General features: G+C 43.1%; 1 protein-coding gene across 2 annotated transcripts in view; it reads right to left on the bottom strand.

Annotated features, from left to right (window-relative positions):
• The window catches only part of LOC104930567 (ephrin type-B receptor 1), an 86,505-nt gene that overhangs the window by 13,502 nt on the left and 52,185 nt on the right, over positions 1 to 20,818 (bottom strand). Inside the window, exons 8-15 of one of the 2 annotated variants that reach the window (XM_027290505.1) lie at positions 19,083 to 19,158; positions 17,645 to 17,769; positions 7,550 to 7,715; positions 7,071 to 7,176; positions 5,742 to 5,803; positions 5,454 to 5,651; positions 495 to 742; positions 164 to 234 (exon numbers count right to left, since the gene is read on the bottom strand). In XM_027290505.1, the coding sequence (XP_027146306.1) occupies positions 211 to 234; positions 495 to 742; positions 5,454 to 5,651; positions 5,742 to 5,803; positions 7,071 to 7,176; positions 7,550 to 7,715; positions 17,645 to 17,769; positions 19,083 to 19,158 (1,005 nt within the window). In that variant the 3' untranslated portion in view covers positions 164 to 210. Of the gene's footprint in view, positions 1 to 163; positions 235 to 494; positions 743 to 5,453; positions 5,652 to 5,741; positions 5,804 to 7,070; positions 7,177 to 7,549; positions 7,716 to 17,644; positions 17,770 to 19,082; positions 19,159 to 20,818 lie in introns of those variants that run through there. The other variant, XM_027290504.1, reaches the window with a different exon arrangement.

Raw genomic sequence — 20,818 nt, 5'->3', positions numbered from 1 at the left:
ACTGGTTTTGTTTACATAAAAATCTAATTTCACACAACAATCACTGAAAAACTTTTTTATTCATCTTTTGTAAAAATGGGTTTCTGTAGCAGGAGTGTGTGTGTGTGTGGTGTGGTGTGTGTGTTGTGTGTGTGTGTGTGTGTGTGTGTGTGTGTGTGTGTGTGTACCTCATTCCAGACGCGATGCCCCTCAGCATACCAACCAGCTGGATCACCGGGAACTGCCCGTCTTTTGCTGCAGAATCATGAACCGTGACAGGATTAGTTTTATTTTTTGTTATCAGGCTTTTCTTTTGTTTCACTTCAGTTGTTTAGAGAAGGTCGAGCAGATAAACAGATATGTCCTACTCTACATAAATGTCACGACAAAAATGTGGCTGTGATGTGATGAAGACAGTTTTAATGATTCCGTTTTTCTTGCAGTGTTTTGACTGTGTGTGTGTGTGTGTGTGTGTGTGCGTGTGTGTGTGTGTGTGTGTGTGTGTGTTGTTGTACCCTGAGGAAAGAGTCGAGAGCTCCGTTCTCCATGAACTCCGTGATGATCATCGTCGGCCGGCTCTTGGTGACCACGCCCTCCAGTCTGATGATGTTGGGTTGGTCGAACTGGCCCATGATTGACGCCTCGGACAGGAAGTCCCTCCTCTGCCTCTCGGAGTAACCAACCTTCAGGGTCTTGATGGCCACGGGGATTTCTTTCTTCCCGACGGGCTTCAGCCGACCTTTGTAGACCTCCCCGAACTCTCCTGCGGGAGGAGGAAACATTATGAGACTGGACAGAAAACAGCTCTATTGTTGGGGATGGTTGTTGTTTTAATGCTCCTATGAATTCAGAGCCTATAAATAAATTATTACACAATAAAAGGGGCGAATAAATAATTACGTTTTCATCACATTTATGATGTAAAATGGGTCCCCGGTAAAATCAAATAGGCTGTAGTTCAAACCATTTGGCTACCACTCCTTATTAAAATTCATCCATCAATCATCCTGAAAGAGCGTGGTGCACACACACACACACACATACACACACACACACACTCACTGATGCCTTTGAGCATCTCTGTTTGGGCAGATTGAGGCCGAGCGCTTGCTCAAGGACACGCTGATGATATTTTGAAATAACACCCACAATTGAGTCTGCTCAAGAGTTCCTCTGCACGGGAAGAAGAAGGTTTGTAGCAGAGGTGGCAAACAAGACAAAAGGAACTGTGCCGGTATTATCGCTCGGGCACTTGGCTTCGCACATTCGCACACAGGCAGCCAGGTGACCTCGTGGATCAAGTTCCTCGGTACGGTTTCATTTGTCTCATTGTCTCAAGCTTCTTCTAACTCTGTTCTTGTGGCTTGACGCGTCAATATATTGTCTCTGTGGTCACACAGGACGCCATATGTAGGCGGCTTAGTATATAATGATTTTGTCAGACATTCAGGGTTCCCACACCTTTTTCATGAACAAATTCAAGCACTTTTCAAGCACCTTCAAGCACCAGTTTTTCCATTTTTCCAGCACCTTTAAACAGGTAGCCTACTGTGTTTGCCATGATGGTCATGGGAAGCGCAGCGGTGCCACTGTATGGCATAATAATATGGGTCTAATTAGCATTATTTCATATGGTGGTAGATTGACTGTTTTGATTTTTAACTAATTGTGAATTGGCTTGTATTCTCAGCTTGTGAGCGGTGTATTGTGTAACTACCATAGCGCAATAACAGTGACAAATAGACATCACACAAATTTCAAGCATTTTTTTTCAAGCACTTCACAAAAAATTCAAGAATTTTCACAACCTTGAAAACACTGAATTGAAATTCAAGCATTTTCAAGGAATTCAAGCACCCGTGGAAACCCTGCAGACATTAAAATACTATAAATAAATATGGAGATCATTAAGTGAAACTTGGTGTACTGCCCCTTTAATTTATGTTTTATTTTTCTGCTGTATTACTTAATAATATCTTATTTAACATTATTACACAAGAGGTTGTGCTTTATCGTCATTATTGGCACCACAGTGATGCAGTCAGGTCCACAGGCATCACTGAAGTGCCAATATTGACAGTGAAGCACACCCACTCGTGTAATAATGCAACTAAACAACAGTTATCAACTAAATAAAACATGAATTGTTGTTAATTAAATTATTATTAAGTATAACAGAACCCGGTCTACCAGTCCACCTGCAGCAGACTAATTGTTTTTAGCTCCAGCTCTGGCAGTTATGATGTTAATACGGAGACGGCGGAATAATATTTTTAGGGATGAGTTTGTCGTGTAATTACTTATGAGCCATTTTGGTGTTCTGCAGCAGCTGTTCATGATTAATTATTATCGTATCAGTCATAATATCTGCCTCAGTATAAGTATAAGGCAGCAGAAAACGTATGTAATGAAGTACATGTACTCTTATTACTTTTCATGGAAGCTACGCACAGCTATTCACAGATTAACATGTATGAGCCGGTTTGATCGGTTCTAATGTCAATAATACGAACCGGTTTCAACCTCAATGACTTGAACTTGTTCGATGTACATGTCGTACAATGAATATTTCCTTACAGTTCAGGAGACACAGATGTCTTTTGTCAAAATAAATGCAGCCATGCGCCGACTCGGGGGACATGAAAATTGAATATCACTTCAAAATAAAAGTCCTCATTCCTGAGATAAAAATCAGCGCGTGTGAATAATGGATGAGTGATGGGAATTGGATGACAGGCAGTGTCGTCCTGTCTCGCTGTGATCTCTGCTCCACATCTCACAGCTCATTAAAAAGTACCTACTGTCACCGCTGTAAACCAGCAGAAGCCGAGATGGATGGAGGGCAAAATAGGAAGGAGAATAGAAAGAGGACGGGGGAGGCAGGGAGGAGATGGGGGTTGGAATGAAAGAGTGAAGGGTGGAAATGCAAGGAGGAGAAGGAAGGAAGGAAGGAAGGAAGGAAGGAAGGAAGGAAGGAAGGAGAGGGATGAAAAGAGTCGTTTTTGCAAATCGAGGCGAGATCATATGACGTGTCACTTTCTCGTTTTCTAAAATAGACGTGGTCAAAGAGAATGTGAAGCAAAAGAAGAAATATTAATTGGTTTTGTTCCTAGTAATTTAACCGGCCTGTCAGGTGAGACGTTATTGCTACTGTCTGTTACAAATTAAAGTGTTGTAGGACCTGTCGTCAGTCGGACAAAGTGCTTTCTATGAATGACATCTCTTACTGTGTGTGTGGGAGTAATAAGGAAAGAGGAAACCGGGAAGAGGTGAGAGGAAGAGAGTGAGGTGAGATATTTTTATTATCTCTGTAGGGTGCTTCCTTCTTTTTATCTTCCCTCCTCCTCGACGTGTTGTTCTGCCTCTTCCCCCCTTGGTTCTTTGTTTTAGCATTTCCCTGTACGCAAACACACTCTAAAGCTCCGGAGGGGCTGAATCACAGAGAGCGATGAAGACAAGGGGAGAGAGAGAGAGAGGGGGTAGTATCAAAGAAATACAGAAAGAAAAACACAAAAAGAGAAAGTCAGAGCGAGGGGAAAGAGGGCAGGAGCTGTGGATAAATGTTCACTTTCTATCGCAGCAGAGTCGGAGAGATTCAGGCGTTTACCGGCTCCAAATCCGGTCACATCTCAATCACCCGGGCTCATATTTTCCCCTCCCCTGCCCGTTGCTTTCATCCCTCCTCTGTCACCTCTGGCTGAGGTGAGAAACCTTCCCCGTGAGAGAAATAAAGCGAGAAACTGAGGGATTACGGAAAACCGCTCAGAGTGGCTCAACAGACCAAAGCCGAGAGCACAAACTCTCAGCGGCGAGAGGCTGAATCTGGTTCACGACCTTTATCACCTCGAGCTCCGCGGCCATTTGGCTTTGATTGGTTCTGCTCCAGAGGAAAATAAAAAAAGAGTTTTCTCGGGGAGTAAAAACATTCCTCCGCCTGTGACGGTTTGAGGTCGATACATACCACTAATTAATCATTAAAGATTCAAATATGCAGATGATGAATTAGTGTTTACAAGGAAACAAGGAGGCTGGAAAATAAAACCCAAGCAGTTCCAAGAACGGCCACCTGAAGTCCCCATGTCCAAATGTCCAACTTCACAGCAGAAATAAACAACATAAACATGTTTAATTTCCCCGTTCATGACAACTGTACTGAGGGTGAATTTATATACAACTCACCTGTTCACATTATATTAAAGTTATGCAGGATTAAGAACTTGATTCGGACACAGTGACCGGCTAGAGAACAGGGCCAAGATGAAGTAATTATGTGGAACCTGTATAATATTCTTTAATAGCGCCTCCATCCATCCATTCATTTTCCATAACAGCTTATCCTTATCAGGGTCGTGGAGCTGACGTTGGGCTACACCCTGGACAAGTTGCCAGTTCATCACAGGGCTGACTTTAATAGCAAATATTCAACTAATTAAATAATGGACACAGTAAACTTGTTACCAGACGAACCTGTTAGGCCACGTGAGTCCAATATAAACTAAATTATTAAATGAAATTTGGCCTTTTGGAGGACTGGGGCACTTCAGTGATGTGAGCCTGGGAATGCAGAGATGATATACGACCTTGAATCGAAGTTATTTATTAAAACCCACATTAAGCATTAATATCAGCAAGAAAGAATGATTTTCTTCTTGATCTCTGGCAGAGCTTGTTGTGTTCCAATAGTTTGATAAGACATAATGTAAATTAAACCATGAACACAGATACAAGTGATGAATACGGTTTGTATCGTCTATTTCTATCTGGACTAATGACTGGGCTGCACGTTTTAACCTATTTATAACCTGTAGTTGTGAGTTTTAGCATGTTTTACGTTCTTTTATGTATTTTATTAATTATTTATTTACTTATGTGCATGTTTCCTCTTGGGGACGATAAAGCAAGAGTCAATTTATTTAATCTATTGCACAGTTTCAATACTCAGGGATCATAGCAACTGTAAAGTTTTTTCTTATTTTCTGTTTCTTGTTTCTTTTTTTCATCCGACAGCAGAAATGCAAAAACTCCGCTCTGCAAAAATAAAATTAAAAAAAATAAAAAAATCAGAGGATGCTCTGGGACTCCAACTTTCTGTATTTGCCAAACATCACACGGCATTTCTACAGCGAGAGCTCAGATAGCCAAAGAGAATGCATGAAGACACTTTTTAATCTATTCTGGTGAAAGTTTTCAGCATGAATAAAACATCCCGCCTGACTTCAAAGGGAAGAAATAAAGCAAAATAATAAATTGGTATTGCGTGTTTCCAGATCTTTCTCTCAATGACACAAAAGCGTGGCACACTCGAAGAAGCTGATTAATTTACGTACGAGCGCGTCTGCTGTCTCAGTGACACTTCGACTCATTACAAGATTCACTTCGCTTCTGGAGTCGATATGAACGAGGACCGAGAAGCTTCGAGCTGTAATATCTGACACAAAATAATCTTTCAACAACCTGAAGAAAGAAATCTCTACCTGATCCGATGACTTCCTCTATTTTGACACAGGAGGGGTCGATTTCCTTGGCGAACTCCCGCACCGCCTCGTTGGGGTCCTCGTAGGTGAAAGGGTCGATGTAGATCTTGACCCCCGGTGAACTGTGACCTTCTGACAGGGTGGGAAAGGTCACCGTGGGGGTGGTGCCGCTAAACATGTCAGGCCTGAGAGTCACCTCTGAGGAGGGAAATTAGAAAGTGTAAATATAACCTTACACTTTTTGTGAAAGCATTTCTAAACGTTGATCTCTAAAAGTTTTGGTCGCACCTCCTCCAGTGTTGTACTGCTGCAGCTTGTCACCGTACACGCTCTCCTTCAGCTGCCGCCGTCTACGGGAACAAACAGGCAGAGAGGAGTATGGGAAAGAGGCAGGCGAACGGAAAAAGTTTGAAAAGTTAGAAACGCTAATTGCTCGTCGTCTCCTCAGCTGAGCTGAGGTAAAATAAATGTCAAGAAACAAAAATAAGAAAAAAAAAGAAGTCTGTCAGGAATTCATTAGTGGTGCTCGACTTGTTATTATTCTGTGTTGTCAGCTTTTGTTTCCTGCTTTCATCTGAGGATGGAACCAAAGAAATATATTCAAAACATTTTAAACGTGTCAGCTCAACTTCATAACTTCCTCATATCCTGCATTGCTCTTTTATTTGTTTGGGAGGTCATCGGGTCAGAGATTTTCAGAAAGTCCTGATTTATTTGAAAACAAACTGTGCCTCCATTTCTAGTTATTACAAATTTTGTTATTGATAAATTCTAGGAAATTGGCTTTCTCTTATTTAAATTAGAATAAAACCATGACCGTTAAACATTTTAAGCCATGTGAGCTGACACGTTTAGCTCTCATCTATATTACATTTTAATTTGTAGTGTAGTTATTTTTACAGTCTACTAACCATCTTCTTGTTATGAGCAAATCTTTAAATAGATAAATAATCTACTTAAAGGTCTGGCTTTATTCTCAAAATATTGCAGACATGACATAAAATTATGCAGAACTATATTTTTTAATACTGTACAATCACCTGAAAATATGAATATTTTGTTTGTTTGTTTTTGTTACTTTAAAATCAGCCTTTTGTATCTACAGTGGGAGCCGGTCCTCTTCTGTGCTATATACTGCGTTTTGCCACAGGGTTGTTTCGCCCTCATGGCGAGGGTGAGGTGAGGAGGATGCAATAAATTCAATAAATTCGACACACTGGCCCTTTGAAATCCAGCAGAAAAAACAAACATTACATGTTATATCTTAGCTCAAGGCACACTTACTGCCTTTCAACCATATCTCACAGTGTTCTTCAGCAGAAACAGTTTTCATGGAGATGATTCAGTTCACATCACATGACCAAAATATAGACGGTCAAATAGAAAAGTCAGGGACTGTAAACAAGTGTAATAATGGCTGAGTTCTGTTTCAGGGTCCTTGTACTGTGCATGCTGACTCAACGTCACACTGTCAGCACAGAGCGGGCCAAAGAGACACGAGGTCAGGACACTGATCCACTAAATAATCAGAGTTTCACACAAGTAACGCATGTGTAGCATGTGTGTGTGTGTAAAACAGTGTGTGTGTGTGTGTGTAAAACAGTGTGTGCGTGTTACCTGGTGCAGATGATCACGATAGCGACCAATGAGACGATACACACTCCACCGACTAAAGAACCTGCAATCAGGGAGAGCTGCTGTCCCAGCTCGGACTTATACTCATCTGCAGAGACACACACACACACACACACACACACACACACACACACACACAGGTTTTATTTTAATATATTTTTTAGACTCTCACAAACAGTTTCTCTCTCTCGAACACATCAAACGTCATTTGTGAGGCTCATTTTACATAACTGCAAGCACACATAGACTCATGTTCATGCACACTACACACACACACACACACACACACACACACACACACACACACAAAGTAGGGCAGAATTTAATTACTTCACAGTCAGATATTCACTCCTGCTCAACCCTCTCTCAGTCCTGCACTCTCTCCACCATCAAAACACACACACACACCTACACACACACACCTACACACACTCCAGCCAACCGACCACCCACACACTTACCATCGGTGAGTGTTTGGAAGAGCATGTCCTTGCTGTAGGCTCCGTAGCCGGCCACAGTGCGGGCTCTCACCTGGACCACGTAGCCGGTCCCCGGTCTCAGACCCTCCAGAACAACGTTGGGCGTTTCGCTCTGGACCACTGAGCTGTTCAGCACCGATGTCTGGGACTGAAGAGGAGGTTGAGAAAAGAACGAGAGAGAGAGAGATTAATATGCTTCACAGCCATCCAAGACAGACTGTAATACTTATTCAGTCACAGACTACAGGAGACTAATTTTAGTACTCAGTTTTGGCCTTCAGCTAAGACAAGATTAATTCTTCCAAAGTTCCGGTCCAAACTGAGACATTCACCATTTTCAGACTGTGACACGCTGGCAGGATGGCAGAACTGCAACATCTTGAGTTTGAATTCATCTGGGATCTTTGTCACACGGCGCCAATCTGCATCACACTCTCCCCCAACAGTGAAAAAGAACAGTTCAATTATCCTCGACCGCATTTTGTTACCGCCCTCCACGCGCTTGAATTATACATCTACCTAATCCGTCTGTGTCTGTTCGCACCTTTAAGGATCAGTTCACCCAAATTACTGCACACCCTTTTTAGACTCACCCCTGGTGGTACATTATCTAGTCATGGAAACAGATCTGGATTTATTTGTGCATATGGAGATAATTAAGGACGCACACGGGATGCAGACACCAATACACACCAATGTCCCGTTATCGCACGTTACCAACTTCTTCTCATGTCTGCTGCTGCTATAAATACTATTATTAGAATAACTACGACTGCTCCTATTAGTCATATTTCCATTAGTCACATGGAAGTTTTCTGTCTCTCTGAATATTTACTAATCTTTGACTAACTCATTGTCACCGTGCTGGTGTTCTCTCTCTGACGTTTTGACGTGTTTTATAGATTTTGTTTGTGTGTGCCATGTGGCGCCTCCCCATGTTTTGGCACGTAATTTTAAGTCATTACCGTACAACAATGGTGGCAAAAAAAAAAAAAAATTGGTGGAATTCAGCTTGTTCTCATTTGCAGAAACATATAAACTGTTTTGATTGGAACTGCTATCTCCCGGTGAAAAAGTCCAGTGAATAACGGGTCATTGTTCTTAAAAAAGTTGATGGGGGGTGTTTTGTGCTGCACAAACCGAAGTCCATTTATTCCCAGTTTTATTCGGGTGGTGACAGACAGAAGGCAGAAACGGCATCATTCAAAAACCTCAGCACATGAAGCCAAAAAAATACAAATGTTTTCTGTAATTTCCATTATTTTTATCGCTTCACTTCTTCTCTAGAGCTCCTCTTCCAACTTGCACTTATCTGCTTCACCTTGCAATCACTCTCTCTCCTCTGATTTTGTACCTTCCTTCCCCTTTGACCTCTTGCTCTTTTTTTTCCAGCCCTTTGTCTCGTTCTTTTCCTTAAAATATAACAAACTGATAGCTATAGCCCACAGAGACAGATCTACCAGACCATTTAGTCTTCCTTCTGCCCGACGCTCCTCCTGAGGTGAATTAGTCATCAGAACCTATCAGGCCTATCTCATAAACCCAAGGCTACAACCTTTTACCTCTATCTTCCTGTGCCCTCCTTCTATGCCTCCGCTCACTCATTTCTTTCAGATAAAAAAAGGTTTAACTTGCGACCACATCGGGAACGGTCCGGAGGGAAAGACAGATACGGTGTGGTGGTGTGAAAGGAAGAGGAGGAGGGGGGGAGGGAATCATGCCGTGAGGATGAAGGAGGTGGAAGGGGGTCGACGGCGATGATGATGATGGTGATGAGGAGGGAGAAGAACGGGAAGGAAAGAGGGAGCGAGGACAAACACCCTCTTTTGTTACTGCTTGTGATATCTTTATCGTTGATGATATGACATGTTCTGTGCCACGTATAAGTGTTAATCTGACATATTAATACACTGCATTTAACATCATTAGGCTCTAATTTGTTGATATATATTATATATGGCTGTTACTATGTCATAATTAGGACATCTACAGAGTTTGCACTGTCAAAAGCTGGCAGAGAATAAGATAGTTATATTTGGAAGTGGCCATAGAAATGGGTTTATTGTGTCGGGCTGGGGTTCGGATTTAGAGGTGTGTGTGTGTGTGTGTGTGTGTGTGTGTGTGTGTGTGTGTGTGTGTGTGTGTGTGTGTGTGAGAAAAGGTTAGGGGGCAGCCCATCTGGGAAGGTCTGCTAGCCAGAGATAAGTATAGTGGGTAAAAAATCCTGCCTCCCCGTGCCATATAAAATTTACTACATTAAAACCTCATTATCTATAGAGTGGCTATCAGGGGAGGAGTGGGTGATGGGGTGGGAGGGATGGAGGGTGGAGGAGAAGATGGAGGTGGAGAAATGACAAAGTATCAGAAAAGAAAGTACAGCTGTCTGGTAAGAAAAACCTGTCCCCTCTCTCTCTCTCTCTCTCCAGGCTTATCAAACTGCTCCCCGAGGACTTCTTCACTCGAAGCTATGAGCTAAAATTAGTCACTTCATGTGGCTGGCTATTCTACAGTGTGAGAGTATTTCTCCCTTCTTAAGATTTATATCAAAAGACGGAGAAACAATGAAAGAATAAACCGCAGACGGCGTTTGATTCTGGGTCTTAATTGGCTTCCATGTTAAATAATGTTAAAGCAAAAAGCGGCGGCAGATAAACGAGGCACATTAAAGAGTTTGACAAAGTCGAGGTTTTATCTGCCGCTGTCAGACGGCGGCTACAGTACATCTCCCAGCGAGCGCAAAGCTTTTCACTTTGTCCTAAACTCACTATAATTGCTCTCCGAGAGGCAAAGTCTCGACTTCCTCTGCTCTGTCTCCTCTCTGCAACTTCACTTTTACCAAACCCCCCCCCCCCCCCATCACACCTGCCGCTTCCAGATATATTTGTATTGTTGCAGGATTTTGTTCACTTGTCTCGTTACACCACTATTTGTACCATGTCCTATAGCTTGGGACTGCCTACTCCAGCATGAGATGTGCAGCTGCACTTAAAAAGTGTGGCATTGTCATGAGTGGTGGCTCTGCTGCTCATACTGACATGATTTTTGGACACATGTTGTCTCTGTAGAGACGCTTTACTGCTTTTTTTTGTTTTGTTTTTGTCCGTCCTATCTTGAAATATGTTTTTGCTCATGCAACTTTTACGTTTTATGTTCCAGCTGCTCTGGCTTTTACTATAAATGATCATTCCAACACGGCCTCACGCCACAACAACAGATCTACCTCTGAGGTTAGGATGGAAGATAATGGTCATGGTTCAAAGAAACCCGTGTTGGCTGTTGGTAGAAACCAAACGGTGGTTTCTGAGGACAGTCAGACACTTTGTACTGAGTGGTTTATGGCAGTAAATCAATGTCGCACTGCTTCTAACAGAGGACAGTGACTTTCTGTACGATCACACGAGTTTGGTGATCAGAAAAACTTAAATCAACATTGTGCAACCTTTCTCTCAACTCTGTTTGTTAGCCAGGCTGGCCAGACTGTGAGCTCAGAGCAGAGCACCGGGGTAGTGTTGGTGTTTGTACCACATGTGCCATTGTGGACCACCGGGGAGAAGAAGGACTCAACAGCCTCTGTAGATAATCACTCACTGGTTTACAGAGTTTCCTGTTGATGGACAGTAAAGTAAACTGCAGCCAACTGTAGCTGCTGTGAGCTAAGTTTGTTAGCCAGGCTGTGAGCCCAGAAAGAAGAGGAGGTGTTCAGGCCCGGATCATATTTTATGGAGGAAATGTTTTCTGGTTTTCCCTCTGATGTCCTCCGGCTGCTCCGCCTCAACTCTCTGTGATTTACAGAGTTCTGACGGACAGTTGAATGTAACTGCTGACAGCTGTAGCTGCTGTTAAGCTACATGTTATCTCAGTTCGTTGTTAGTGCTGTTAGCCTCATGTTAGCTCAGTTTGGTAGGCTGTGTTAGCTGCTGTTAGCTCAGTCTGTTCGCTGCTGTTTAGCTCAGTTAGCTCCGTCTGTTAGCTGCTGTTAGCTATGTTAGCTCAGTCTGTTAGCTGCCTGTTAGCTGTTTGTTAGCTCAGTTTGTTAGCTGCGGTTTAGCTTCCGTTTTGTTTAGCTCATGTTAGCTCGTTTGTTAGCTCTGTAGCTGCTGTTAGCTTGTTTAGCTCAGTTGTTAGTGCTGTTCGCTCATGTTAGCTCAGTCTGTTAGCTCATGTTCGCTCATGTTAACTCAGTTGTTAGGCGCTGTTAGCTGCTGGTTAGCTTCAGTCTTTAGCCTCCTGTTAGCTTCCATGTTAAACTCAGTCTGTTAGCTGCTGTTAGCACCGTCTGTTAGCTGCTGTTAGGCTCATTTGTGTAGCTCAGTCTGTTAGCTGCGTTAGCTCGTTATTAGCTCAGTCTGTTATGCGTTAGCTCAGTCCGTCACGCTTGGGGTGAGCTAGAGCGACGGGTACCCGTCGCTCTGAGCTCACGCCAAGCTGACGAACTGATGTTTGTACCAAACAGGCGTTATGGACTACCGGAGAAGAAGAGGAGTAACCAGGTCCAGCATTCTAGGGACATGATGGCAGAGGAGAAGAGAGTGAAGAGGACGCTGACGAGGAAGTCTAAGAAGAGAAAGGAGAGAGTGAGCGAGCAAGAAGCCGCCGGACAAGAGTAAATTGGGACTGACTTTTAGTGGTTGGTGAGAGCTTGGTGAAATAAAAGGCTGAAAGACAGACGCCGAGCTGGGCTGACTGCTGCTGGACTAGCATGAATCAGCTGCTGCTGGTGGTTCTGGTTCTGGGCTGACTGTGTTGGACTTGCCGTGTTCTGGTGAGGACAGTCAACAGGTAACACGTGCACAGGTGAGGTCTGCACAGCAGAACCTGCTAATGCTTCTTCTTTGATCAGATCAGAGGAGAAATGCTTTCAGGTACCTCGTTCTGGTAATAGCATGAATAGTATCTCACTAATTGGGAGAGGAGTCACACTTAACGAGCTCTGAAAGATCTCCTTGGATTATATTTCATGAAAGAAAATCGGTAACGAGGATAGTCGCGATCGTGCTTCCATTATACTTGACATTAGACATTAGAGCCGCACGGGCTAATTTTAGCAGCATTTAGAAAATGTGACAGTGAGACGGAAAAGAGCACAGTCTGAATACAATATGTGAGCTCCATTTATTACTTATTGTAACTTCTATAATGATGAACACTCGTGTCAGTGCTGTATTTAGTAGTTATGGGAGTTATATATAAGTATATAGCACACACTGAACCGAGGGAAGCGACCATAACAATGAAAACTCTCCTGTCTCTTCCCTTTATGCAGCACAGATAAAATTATAGCCCCACACCATGTTGTTCCGGGAAATTGGAATCCGTGAGCGAGCCCTCTGGAGTCATGGACTCGAGGATTCTGCTTTTTTATCAAAGAGCACAGATAAGAAAAAAAGAGTTGACTTCTTGAGCATTTAAAGTTTGTGCTTCTGTTTGTATCTCGCGGTGACTTATGGAAGCACCGACTCACTGACAGCGAGTATTAAAAAGACAAAATGGGTGAACAGACTAGAAGTGGTTTCCCAAAAAGAAATGCCAAAAACTATTTTCTTCAATTTAGTTAAGAAACGGGCAGAGAATCAAACGTGGGCTGTGGATGAGGAGGCGTGTTGTTCTCTTTGGTGGATCTCACACAATCCCTTGTAGGTGCTTTGCTCTTTGGTTTTAATCTGTCTGCAGTGAACGTCTGTCTATTTTTGCAGCTGCTGGCTGAGCTTCAGAAAAGATGAGGATATTCTCATGCTTAGCTTTGGGTAATAGATATGCTTTTAATTTAACTGTGGCTTTTTCCAAACGCATTGTGCTTCACACTGACTGAATTACAAAGAAGAAGAAGATATGCAGCCACGGTTTGTCCTTTCTTTGCAGCTTTTTCCTAAAGCAACAGAGTCTTTGATGGGAAACCAATCAGGTCCTCATTGGCTGCCCCGGGTTTGCCATCCTTTATGCAGGCTAGTTTGATCACTGGACTCTGACAGTGGAGTGTTTTGCGCCTTAAGTCTACTGGTACATACAGATTATGAACTTGTCCACTACAGGACGACTGGAGGCTTTATTACTTCAGTCAGACAGCTTCACAGAGCGGAGTGGTAAGAGTTTTCAAATAGTATGCGCTGGCGGATAAATTGGTGCTTTAGTCTTCTTGTCTTTAAGTGATATAGCAAGGGAGGGAGGAAGATCTCCCACTCTTCTGCTCTCAAAGCAGTAGAGTGACATTTTTTCTCATCACTTCTACGCTTTATTCTCTTCTGCAAAACACTTTCACCAGGGCCAAGAACACTGTTTCTGTCTGTCCTCACATCTAACAATGAACGTTAGTAGTTCAGAATCAACACAAAATACGTCGAGGGTGCGAAGTAGCCCCCCGTCCAAGTCCCACCTCAGACCAGGACGGCCTGGGAGGACGGCTGCAAACAGGTTGGATCCTCGCTAGTCATTACTGTCATTGCTTAAAATGTTGCAGTTATGTAAATTCAGATCAAATCAGACAAACACCGTGCCAAGGCAATCTCTGCTGCAACCAAAGCCCAACTACCCAAACTACAAACGGCACCCAGCATCTGATGGCCAAACAAGACCAGTTCTAATGGAGGTTCTGACTCCTGGAGGAGGAGGGTGAATTCAGGATCACTCCCATCCACCACGACAAAGTGGATTCACAGAAGGGGGTAACAGTTTTGTACTGAACTGTTGTGGTGAAAATGGAGCTGAGCCGGAAGGTGAAGTTCACGTTAAACCTCATCTGTGGTCACAAGCTTTGGCAGTAACCAAATAAATGACATGTACAAGTTTTCTCTGCAGAGGTAGAGTAAGGTGTTCAGACATCTGATGGGAGCTCGGTGCTCATTCACATTCAAAAGGAGCTAGTTAAGGTGGTGTGGGTGTCTGATAAGGATGCCTCCGGGGGGGCGGCCTCGCTTTGTTAGTTTCCTGGTCACATCCGACTGGTAGAAGACCTCCGGGTGGATGCAGAACACGCCGGAGAGATTGTATATCTTATCTGATTCTATATATTATTTCCAGTGGAGAATGTGGAAATGCGGGTTGCACACCGCTTCTGTCTTTTGGTCAAAAGTTTCTAACCACAGTGTCCAAAAAAAAAATACTTCTAAACTTTGCTGATCAAAATTCTGAACATCTTGTTTCCCAGACGGATCCTCAACATCCAAGCCTGGATGAATGGATGGTTTCCTGCAGAGGTGTAGTACTCTCTGTGGTGATGAGTCTATCTCTATGTGATGTCTTCTGGCACAACACTCAACAAATACTACAGCAATATCAGTGACTGCAGTCCACAAACACCGGAGTCCTCCCCAAAGACTCTGGAACCAACACAAAGTTGCACTCGAGCTGTAAAAATGTCTCATGATGAGCTGCAGTACATCATCAAAATATCTATTGATCAGCTAGGATGGCAACATCAGTAGATGTTTTTAAGTTTGACTAAATCAAGATCCACGTTTAATTTTTCACGAGGTTCCCCAGTTTCTGAGTGCGGACAGCTGTACTCGAGTATTTGTTCTGATTACATTACTTCTGATCGAAAACTAGCGAGTCGAGAACTTTGCAAACAGCCAATCATCAACCAGGTCGCTCACTCTCTCCTTTTCTCTTCTTAGCTTCCTCCGTCAGCGTCCTCTTCACTCTCTTCTCCTCTGCCATCATGTCCATAGAAGCTGCTGAGCCTGGTTACCTCCTCTTCTTCTTCCTGGTAGTCCATAACGCCTGTTGGTACAAACACCAGTTCGTCCACGTATGCGGGTTACCCGTCACTCTGAGCTCACTGTCAAGCTGACGAACTGAGCTAACAGCAGCTACAGCTGTCAGCAGTTTACTTCAGCCCAGCTCGGGCTGTGTCTTTCAGCCTTTATTTCACCAAGCTCTCACCAACCACTAAAAGTCAGTCCCACATTTACTCTTGTCCGGCGGCTTCTTGCACGCTCACTCTCTCCTTTTCTCTTCTTAGCTTCCTCCGTCAGCGTCCTCTTCACTCTCTTCTCCTCTGCCATTATGTCCGTAGAAGCTGCTGAGCCTGGTTACACTGCCCAGCTCCTGTTCTGGCACGACACCAGCTCCACTCTACGGTACAAACACTCCCCTTCTGGCTGAGCACACAACCCAGCTAACAAACTGAGCTGCCATTATCTAACAGCAGCTACAGCTGTCAGCAGTTTACTTCACTGTCCATCATAAACTCTGTAAATCACAGAGAGTTGAGGCGGAGCAGCCGGAGGACATCAGAGGGAAAACCAGAAAACATTTCCTCCATAAAATATGATCCAGTTTCTGTCTGCACCCCACGGGCCTGAACACCTCCTCTTCTTTCTGGGCTCTCAGCCTGGCTAACAAACTCATCTAACAGCAGCTACAGTTGGCTGCAGTTTACTTCACTGTCCATCAACAGGAAACTCTGTAAACCAGTGAGTGATTACAACTCAGCGTCAACATGATTTAACGTCGTCTGCACAAGACACACAAAATCTGCATGAGTAATTTTGTCGCTTGATTAATTAAACAGTCAATTTAATTGGATCTTCAGGAACCCGCAGATGTTAATTAGATTCCATATTGCGTGTTACAGTTTATAGTGACTTAAATTACTCATTACAGAAACATCAGTAAACCTTTTCCTTTTTAATTTTAACTAAAGTCCTGTCATCTCACAGCGTCCCACTGTATCACTCCGTAAATGAATGGATGCTCATTTTTGCTGCGCGTCCACCGTTAACAATTGTGTGTTGGAATGAAGAGAGGCTCTTCCATCACTGTAAAACCCTGTCAGCATGACTGCAGGCTCCATGAAATATGCATCGTGGCTCTGAGATCAATCCAGAGTTATTAGGAAATAATATTGTATAAAAGATGATGCATGAAGTGAACTTTTTAAGAGACGTCGAGCGCGGGGTGAGGAATTCTGAATCTGAGAATGATGTCGACACGTTTCGGCCTTCAGCTGTCCTTCATCATCCACCAGCCTCTGCACTGATAACAATACTACTCCTCTGTCAACTATCTGTACTCATGCTAAGTGACAGGAAACAATTATAAAGCACTATTGAGCAATCATTGTTGTGAATGATGCTTAAACACAAATCTGTCTGCCTGACGTCAAACAGCTCGCCTGGCTCCCGTCAAGAGGGAAAAAATCTTTCCGGTAGCAACTTTAAAGCTCAATATCTGAAACATTCCCTGAGCAACTGATGCAAGAAGTTTTGGTTCTCCTGGGCAGTTTTGTGCCGGATTATTTCTTCGCCAGGAGCAATGACTTCTTGATGTCCCTGCTTGTTGCCTGGCAACTTTAAATCCATGATGGAAATGTCAGTATTTGTGTACAATGAAGAAAGAAAGGTGCATGGTGCTAATGAGTGAGCTTTAGAGGTATAGCCCGTTTCCTCTGTTGCATGATCTAAATTAATTGGTGCTTGTTTTGCTCCAGTTGGTTCCCACTGGCTCAGACTCAAAGAGGCAGATTGGTGAGAGATTGTGCATTTTGAAATAAGTGTCCAAGCATAACCGTGCACAATTAAAACCCAATCAGCAAGAACTCAAATGACAATATTCAAATCTTGATTGAAACTAATTTCTAATACTTTTAAGATGCCTACTATTATCTGCATGAGACTTTTAATTACAGAGAGGGTTACTGTGGATTTGGTTTGAGAGGCTCTTCTCATCTAACTCACAATTAACACGAGTTTTCCTGAATGTTGAACTATTCCTTTAAGTAAAAATACCTCCTTCATGTAATCACCTGGACGGCAGTTTTTGTGCTTCTCTAATTAAGTAGCTACTAACTCTAATGACATTAAAGTTTAATGCACACTTCCATGTAACAGATGAATATGGTGTGTATATATACAGACAGACCATAAATAAACATTTTATTCAAATGGTTCCGAGCTGAAGTGTTTGAGACGCAGCCAGACTCTCGGTAACTGATAATAGATGACTCAGATGAAGTTGATATTGATTCGCCTGTTTTATCAAGTAATGGATTACCGGCTGTGACCAGAAAACCAAAAAGCAGACCCACACACACACACACACACACATGCTCGCTCGCGAACATTCATCATCCCACTCTACCTTGTCATAGTATCGTATCTCGTAGTCGAGGATAATTCCGTTGGGCTGTTCGGGCGGTGGCCATGACAACGAGAAACTGCGGCTCGTTGAGCTGACTTGATGCATTATGGGAACTGCTGAGGGAGCTGTTGAGAAACACACACACACACACACACACACACGCACAAAAACACACCATCAATTAAGCAGTTAGCATGCTTAAACACCATAAATATGGAAATATATTGTGTAATGTAAAATGACATATTGCCGAGGATTATTTACACCCAAAGGAGAGAAATGCTTCCTCGCGCCGGCTCATGAAAACAAATTACTGCACTTGTCAATGATGGGGAAACAAGAGTTATGTCTGTAATGCATTTTTACTCATGATTTTAGGAACCAGAAGCTGTCGGCCATAATGTATTTCATGGTTTTGCCTCTGGGATCTTTTTATGGGATGTTTTTCACTACATTTGTACTTTACGTGACAGCGTACAGCGTGGACAGGAGGGTATCGAAACATGGAGGCTGATACTCCACCGGTAACGAATGCATGTGCTCAGTGGAATCAGGAGGAATATCACGGGACGGCAATAATCCTCAGTAAATTCTTCATGCATCTTCTGCAGTAATAATCTGACAGCGCGTGCGAGCTGAGACGTTTTTTAATATCGCCACAATTGACATTTTACAGGGTCCTATATGTCGAGTGAGCTCCATGTCCTCAGGGTCCATGCTAAAACCTGTTGCATAATTTAAATCCTCCACCCCCCCCCACCCCCCATGGTGCAGTCAACCTGAAAATAAATCAGTTTTTGTTGAGTCCTAAAAGATTTCAGGGATAAGAAAATTTTTCAGCGGCAGCGGTAACAAATGCGCGCAGAAAGCGGCGGGGTGACAATGGATCATGTTTCGATTAGGAATGAGCCAGGGTTGCCGTAGATGAGGTAAATGATGTGTTTTCCATCAGAGCAAAGCAGCTTTTAAATCTAAATTTGGGTAGCGGTGGAAATATCACTTGTGTCTGTCTCCATAAAGTATTGATGGAGCGGTAACTCAGCTCACTTTATAGTCTGTAGGAATTACACTGTCAGAGACGGAGGAGAGAGGAGGGCAGGGAGAGGAGGGCAGGGAGAGGGGATGAAGGAGAACTGAGCGAGGGAGGCAGCCGGGGGGAAAGAGGGAAAACAGGATGAAAGCCGTGGATGTGCAGGAAAGACAGAGAAGGGGTGAGAGAGAGGGAGACAGAGGGAGAGAGAGATGACAAGCTTATAACATGTTTTATGAATTAAAAGGCTGAAGCTCAATTTCCTTTATCCCCCTAGCCAGCATAATCCACTGTGCCCCAGGGTATGCTTATTCACACAAACACACACACACACACACACACACACACACACACACACACACACACACACACACACACACACACACAGCTTGCACAATCCCCACTCACCAGCCTGATTGGTCGTAATGTTGATTGACAGTTGCTGGGCGGGATAAGGGCTCTTGTTGGAGACGCCGTTGACTGCCTGGAGAGCACAAACAAAGCGTATCGGTCAGCTCTTCCACTTCACACACAGTTCAGTTACTGTTGTTAGACAAGTTTTAATGTTTTGGCACAGCACACTGTGAAGTTTAGAATATTTCATTTAGGATTTAACACATGAAATTCTTTTTAAATCAACAGGAACTCGACTGCAGACAAAGGAAGACGAATGCCGCTTCTCCTTGTCGTGTCTCAATTCGAGTACGGTCGTCGTGAACGTGGATCACAACATTTTACCGCCTTCTCTTCTTTGACAAATTGCAACCAGGTGGAGCATTATTGCCAAAATTTAACTGGCAAAGTCGAAAACATAACATACATTTATTTATATGTTGTAATATTCACTGCAACCTCTTCAGCTCCAGCTGTTTCTCCGGTCGACCCTTCCCTTCCGCTATAGTCAAAACCACTGAGGTCAAGAAGTGTCCAGTAATAAAAACTCATGCACCGTACACTGACTTTTAACCATAACTGATGGTGTGAATGCATTTTTATACTCAAAATAGCAAGTGTACGTGTGGACACTAACTGACTTTTAATGTAGCAGATACTGGACATTGATCTAATGCACTCAAAGGTTACGTGCAAACACTGCGCCAAAAGAACGAGGCTGAAGCTACACGTGACCTCGCTGTGTCTGGATGCTTAGCTTACACAAGCTTGGTTGCATTTATGTTTTATTATTGGTGTTTTCCAACAGCATGTTTAATTTTTAATGTTAGGAGATGAACTGAAGAGTCCGAGTGGTAAACAGAATAATATCTGGTCGGGGTTGCCGGAGTATTAAAGAGCAAAGACGCAGTTGTTAATGTTACCCTGTGCAACATTGTTTTCGACAACCCCAAAAAATAATGCAGTATGAAACACTATCTCTGACGTAACACTGGCTTATTATTTTGTATATTTATTGTAAGTTAATAAATATCCATCCAAACTCTTTTCATGGAGAGATCCAAAGCCTGGAGACTTGCCGTGCAGAGTTGCGGCTGCTGATGGGAAAATTGTTGTTATGAGGAGGAAATTAACAAACAGTCAATTATCAGCGACAAAGAGACGGTTTTCATTTCAGTGCCGGAGCTCTGCCAGCGTCTGTTTGAATCTGCTGAGGTCTCACCGCCTTTTTCATCTCACCGACACAAAGACACAAACAGGATGTCGGCGCGGTTTTTAAAGAACTCCTAATTAGCTGTCACGTATTGTTCGTCATGGGCTCAGTTAATCATTTTGACGGTCGAAACAATGTCTTCAGTCATTAAACAAAGGCCTGGTGATTAGTAACGCCAGCTTAATAGCTCACTCCGAGCTCTAATTTTATATCGGTTTGTTTGTTTCATTGTTCTTTAAGTTTATTAAAATACATACAAACTGTTTTCTATAGTTTTCTCATAGATGCACAGATAATTCTTCAAATGTTGTCACTGCTTTCGCTTGGTGGATAATTTATGAAACATAAAATTAGACAAATCACAGATATCTCAGCTCCGTCTTTAAAGAGTAAACACATCAAATCACGATCATCACTTTGAGAACGGGGTCTGACTTTCAGTAATTCATTCATACATCATTATCGATCAGTCCGTCCCACAACAGACTGCTTTCCAAATGGATCAACTTAGAAATCCAGGCCACGCTACTGAGCAGAT

The sequence above is a fragment of the Larimichthys crocea genome, chromosome XVII, assembly GCF_000972845.2.
Source record: "Larimichthys crocea isolate SSNF chromosome XVII, L_crocea_2.0, whole genome shotgun sequence".
Classification (NCBI taxonomy): domain Eukaryota; kingdom Metazoa; phylum Chordata; class Actinopteri; family Sciaenidae; genus Larimichthys; species Larimichthys crocea.
Note: the sequence above shows the minus strand (reverse complement) of the source record. Positions and strands in the feature narration are given on the sequence as shown.